Source organism: Oreochromis aureus, linkage group 4 (genome assembly GCF_013358895.1).
Source record: "Oreochromis aureus strain Israel breed Guangdong linkage group 4, ZZ_aureus, whole genome shotgun sequence".
Classification (NCBI taxonomy): domain Eukaryota; kingdom Metazoa; phylum Chordata; class Actinopteri; order Cichliformes; family Cichlidae; genus Oreochromis; species Oreochromis aureus.
Genome location: NC_052945.1, coordinates 22,336,255 through 22,341,081, shown reverse-complemented (window position 1 = coordinate 22,341,081; position 4,827 = coordinate 22,336,255). Strand labels below are relative to the sequence as shown.

At 37.8% G+C, this 4,827-nt stretch overlaps 1 gene segment (V, D, J or C); it reads left to right on the top strand.

Moving 5' to 3' along the window:
• The first annotated feature begins 2,301 nt into the window (after positions 1-2,301).
• Positions 2,302-2,900, top strand: LOC120439887. The segment is given in 2 exon segments: positions 2,302-2,372; positions 2,461-2,900. Coding segments are annotated over 2 exon segments (366 nt in total).
• Positions 2,901-4,827: the final 1,927 nt, after the last annotated feature.

Here is a 4,827-nt window from a genome sequence, read left to right as displayed (position 1 = left end):
AAAGAAGGATTTGATCCTCTTTCTGTATGACATTTTATATCATACAGAAATAAACTAAGAACAAGTATCATGTGGGAACAAATTGTGAGTATCTAATGAAAATATGACATTTATTTCATGAAGATGTCAAATACCTATAAAAGTGCTATAATTCTAAACTAATTTGAACCAAACTGTAAAATATGAAAATTAAAGCTAATTAATGCCCCAAATTGTTAACTCTTATGACTACACTCATAACTGCAATAGTTCTTTGTTACACAACACAATCAGAGTTTATAATATAATGCACAATTACAAATGCAGTTACCCAGTTATACACACAAATGGACTGGCCATCGGGCATCAGTGGGCTGATGGTGATTTTTGGTTTTTATGGGCCGATGTTTTTTTTTTTTTTTTTTTTTTGCTTTTAAGCTTGGTAATCTGTTGGTAGAATTTTATTTATTTATTTATTTATTTTTAAGACTTTTATTTAACTTTTAGTTAGAATTTTTTAATTCTGCTAAATACATCAGCTGCTAAAACTAAAGTCCTGTTAGGAGTATATACTCCAGGAGCTGCGTTTGCAAAGACCGCACTAGTCGACCGCCTCAACAAGCACGGCATCCAGTTCTCTGTCATCTAAAGTTTGTTTTCTTCCTGCTAAATACATCAGCTAGAAACTAAAATCCTTGTGTTAAGCTTGTATACAGTACTGCTGGGTTTGAGCTCTTTAATGAAAACAGATGGCTAAAGCATATATAAAAAATATTTATATTATAAATTCAAAACAGAATATAATCAAGTCGCAGATTTTGACTCTGTGAAACGGTGATATTGTTTGCTGAGGAGGAGTCAGTGCAAAACTAATTTCAATATAAATATCTATGGTCAAGAGTAAAAGTCAGGACTCAGTCTAACAGACACACTGTTGACTGTTCAAAGACATTCTGACTTTAACAATGACCAGATCAGTTGATTTAGCCGTTTTAGAGTTTCTGCTTTGTTTCTCAGCTTGTAAGGACATCTCTTCTGTTGGACAAATAAGCTGATATAAAGAAATTTGATAACTTACGAAACTAGTGATAACTAATGATAATAATGATTTATGTTTATATGATGGGACCTAGAACACGCTGGAGAAATTATGTCTCTCGGCTAGCCTGGCAGCTACTTAGTGGTCGGGGAGAGGGAGGTCTGGGCTTCTCTGCTTAGGCTGGCCACACGACCCGGCAGCAGATAAGCTGATGAAAATGGATGGATGAATGGAGTTCAACTTATTTAGCTTTCAGGCCACATTAGGCCATTAGAGACACTGAGATAATGAAGTTCAGTGTTGAATTAGACTTCATCAGGTAGACCATCAATGGACAGAATGTGCAGCCTGAAAACACTGCTGTGTATTAAAGTAAAAGAGAGACACATTGAGACAAAAACCATTAGGAGACCTAAACAAAAGGTTCACACACACTAACAAGAACTGACAAGCAGAGAGACTCTCACACCAGACCATTTTGTTAAGGAAGCTTCTTTTACGTTATAAAACAGCACTTAACTCATTATTTAACATCATCTAAGTCCCATGATGGTTAAATAATGTTTCCTTTAACAATTTGTTATAAACAAGCAAATAATTAAATAAATAAACAAAGTGCAGTGTTCCTGAAACATATTTGTCTTGGTCTTTTGTGTTGTTTTTGAGTTTTGAATCTTTAACATATTTGAGTTTGTCTTTTTGTTTAGGTTTTGGTAAATGGACTGGTTCTTATATAACAGTTTTCTACAATCTCCAGAGAAAACAACAGAAAGCAAGTGTATCTGCAGCTGAGAGGCTTGACAGCAGGAGGATTTCTGCTTATTATTCTGTTTATTATTGTGTTTGAGAGCCACAGTGAACCAAGGTGAAGAAACACTGTACACAGCTCTTAAAATTAGCAATTTACTTTCAAAAAACTGACTTTCAACTCAATATAATAAACAATAGAACTGCATTGATCTGTAATAAGGTTATCATTATTTATTCATTCATTTTGGTTGTAATGAATAGAATCCATTTTGATTTACTTTGTTCATACTTTCACAGTACTCAACAGGCAACTTATGTTGCCTAAAAACATAATCTAATGTTTCATTCTTCTTCAAATAAATCTGTTTTTAAAGTTACATTTCAGTTTCCCACCTCTCCAAACTCTCTGTTAGCAAAGCGGTAACACATGTTTCAGTTATAACCTGACAGTTTCCATGTGTATGCAAAGTGAACTTCCTCTCAGTTTGAAATAAAGACTTGAAATCAGTCCGTCAGTTTCATCAGATGAGAAGCTCCCATCAGATCACCTTCAGCACCAACATGTTCTCTGTAGCTCTGCTGCTGCTGCTGGCTGCTGGATCCTGTGAGTCTCACTGAACACAAACACTGACAGCATGGACACCACACACTGTTACTTCTATAGAACTGCATTCAACATGTTTTCTCCACAGGTGTGAAGTGTGAACAGCTGACACAGCCAGCCTCTGTGATTGTGCAACCAGGTCAGCGTCTGACCATCACCTGTCAGGTCTCTTATTCTCTTGGCTACTACACAGCTTGGATCCGACAGCCTGCAGGGAAAGGACTGGAGTGGATTGGGATGAAAAATACTGCATATTCATACTATAAAGATTCACTAAAGAGCAAGTTCAGCATTGATTTAGAGACGTCAAGCAAGACAGTGACTTTAAACGGACAGAATATGCAGCCTGAAGACACTGCTGTGTATTACTGTGCCAGACGCCACAGTAGCACAAAGCATCAGCAGAGCTGAACAAAAACCTCTCAGTGGCTGAGCAGTTGTAGCATGAAGCCACCAGAGGAGGAGCTCTAAGACCAATAATGTATTTAAAAGTGTTTCTGTGGGAAGGAAACACTTCTTAGAAAAACTTAGAGGAAATTCTAAAAAACTGATTTTGAAAGATCTTGATATAGCTCTTAAATAAAATTTCACAGTATAAATAAGCTTTACTGTCTTCTTTAATGAAATGTTTTCAGAGAGACTGGCAGAAAAGGGCTTCATGTTGTGATCACTACCTTTAATGAAGTAGCAACAAATGTTACCCACACCAATTCAGAGACAGTTTACCATCTCTATAGACAACAAAAAACAGCAACTGTATCTGCTATTTAATAATAACAAAGACTGTTTATTATCATGCTCAACAGTCACATGTTTGGTGAAAATGATTCAGCAAACATACAAATTCACACAATAATCACTACAAAGACGATGAAAGCAACTTTGTAATACTTAGTTCATATAAAGTGTTCACAAGGGCAACATGCACATTTACACTTAATCAAACAACATAAAAAAGTTGCTGTAAAATCTGTAAAAACTGGTTCAAGACCTGGGAATCATGACAAGGAGGAGGAGATGAAGCAAGCTGATCTCTAACTATGATTAACCACCACATTAGACTGCGCAGAGACAAATGAATGAGAAATTATGTGTTTGAAATACAGACACTAATTATTGCTGTTTGTCTGTAAGAAACGAGGGTCAAGCACTTAACCAGTGTTTAAAAAACCTGGAGAATCTCACAGAGTGACCTGTAAATACTCAGGGTCTAGTGGTGATACTATTGCTGCTTGGATCAGATATTCTGGTGGAAAAGGACTAATATATAACTGATATTTAAGTAGGAAATGAAACTCTTGACATTCAGAACTTGTTTTGACTGAGTCTGTAAGACTGATAAATACAGATCTGAAACCTGAGCTGGAGAAGATCAACATAAGCATGGACAGAGCAGAGAATCACAGAGTGTGCGCCCACCCCAACCCTGAACTCTTGTAAGGCAAAGGTAGTAAACACTGAGCACATGTTACTGGAGACAGGAATTCAATAAATTGAATGTGTCCAGAGTTTAGTAGTTAAAAAAACACATATGCTGCAGTAACTGAGCCCATGTTTGGAAGCAATAGTAAAATCCCGAAACCAGATTTCTGTCCTGTTACTGAACTGCTGTCCTCTCAAAGCACTTCCATCACACCCTGACTTTCCAGATGATGCTGAGACTGTCTGCTTTGATGACAGTGCTCTGTCTTCCCTGTAATTTGGTTTATGTTAGAATGCCCTAACTACATTTTTCATTCCTATTAATTTATTAAATCATTTTCATTTATTTTACCTCTGTTTCTTTGTGCAAATGTGAATGGTCAGGATATTGAGTCTATTCACTCCAGTGTTAATAAAACCCCAGGAAACCATCAGTATTCCCTGTAGAGAACCTGGTTTCAGTTTTGGTGTAAATGGCATCTGATGACCACACTTCTCTGACTTCAAGTTGGAAAACATCAGGATGACATACCTGAAAGCCTCAGATGCACCATGCTGTTGCTGTCATCTCGACTGACTTCTATACGTCCGCTCAAACTGCTCACATATCTGTTGCTGCTGGAAGGTCTGTGGCCAACACCTATCCATTCCAGTCCTTTTCCTGGTTGTTGTCTTATCCAGTGCATAGTACAGCAGGTAAATGTGAAACCAGATCCTCGACAGGAGAGACTGAGAGTCTCCCCAGGCTGTTTCACTACAGGACTTGAAGGAATGGACATCATTCATATGAAGATATCATTTCTTCAACAGAATCATTTCTTCAACAGATTTGATTCATCCATGAGGCAGTCTCCAACATCGGCTGCAGACTCACCCACCCCCACTGCTGCTGTTCCACCTCTGACACCTTAGACACTTCACACCTCCTCTATTCACCCTGCTCACTCCTCCCAACCCCCAACAACAGCATCCAATACACACTCAACACAAGGCTCCAGCCTGTCTCTCTCAACCACCCAGGTTAGGAAGGAAC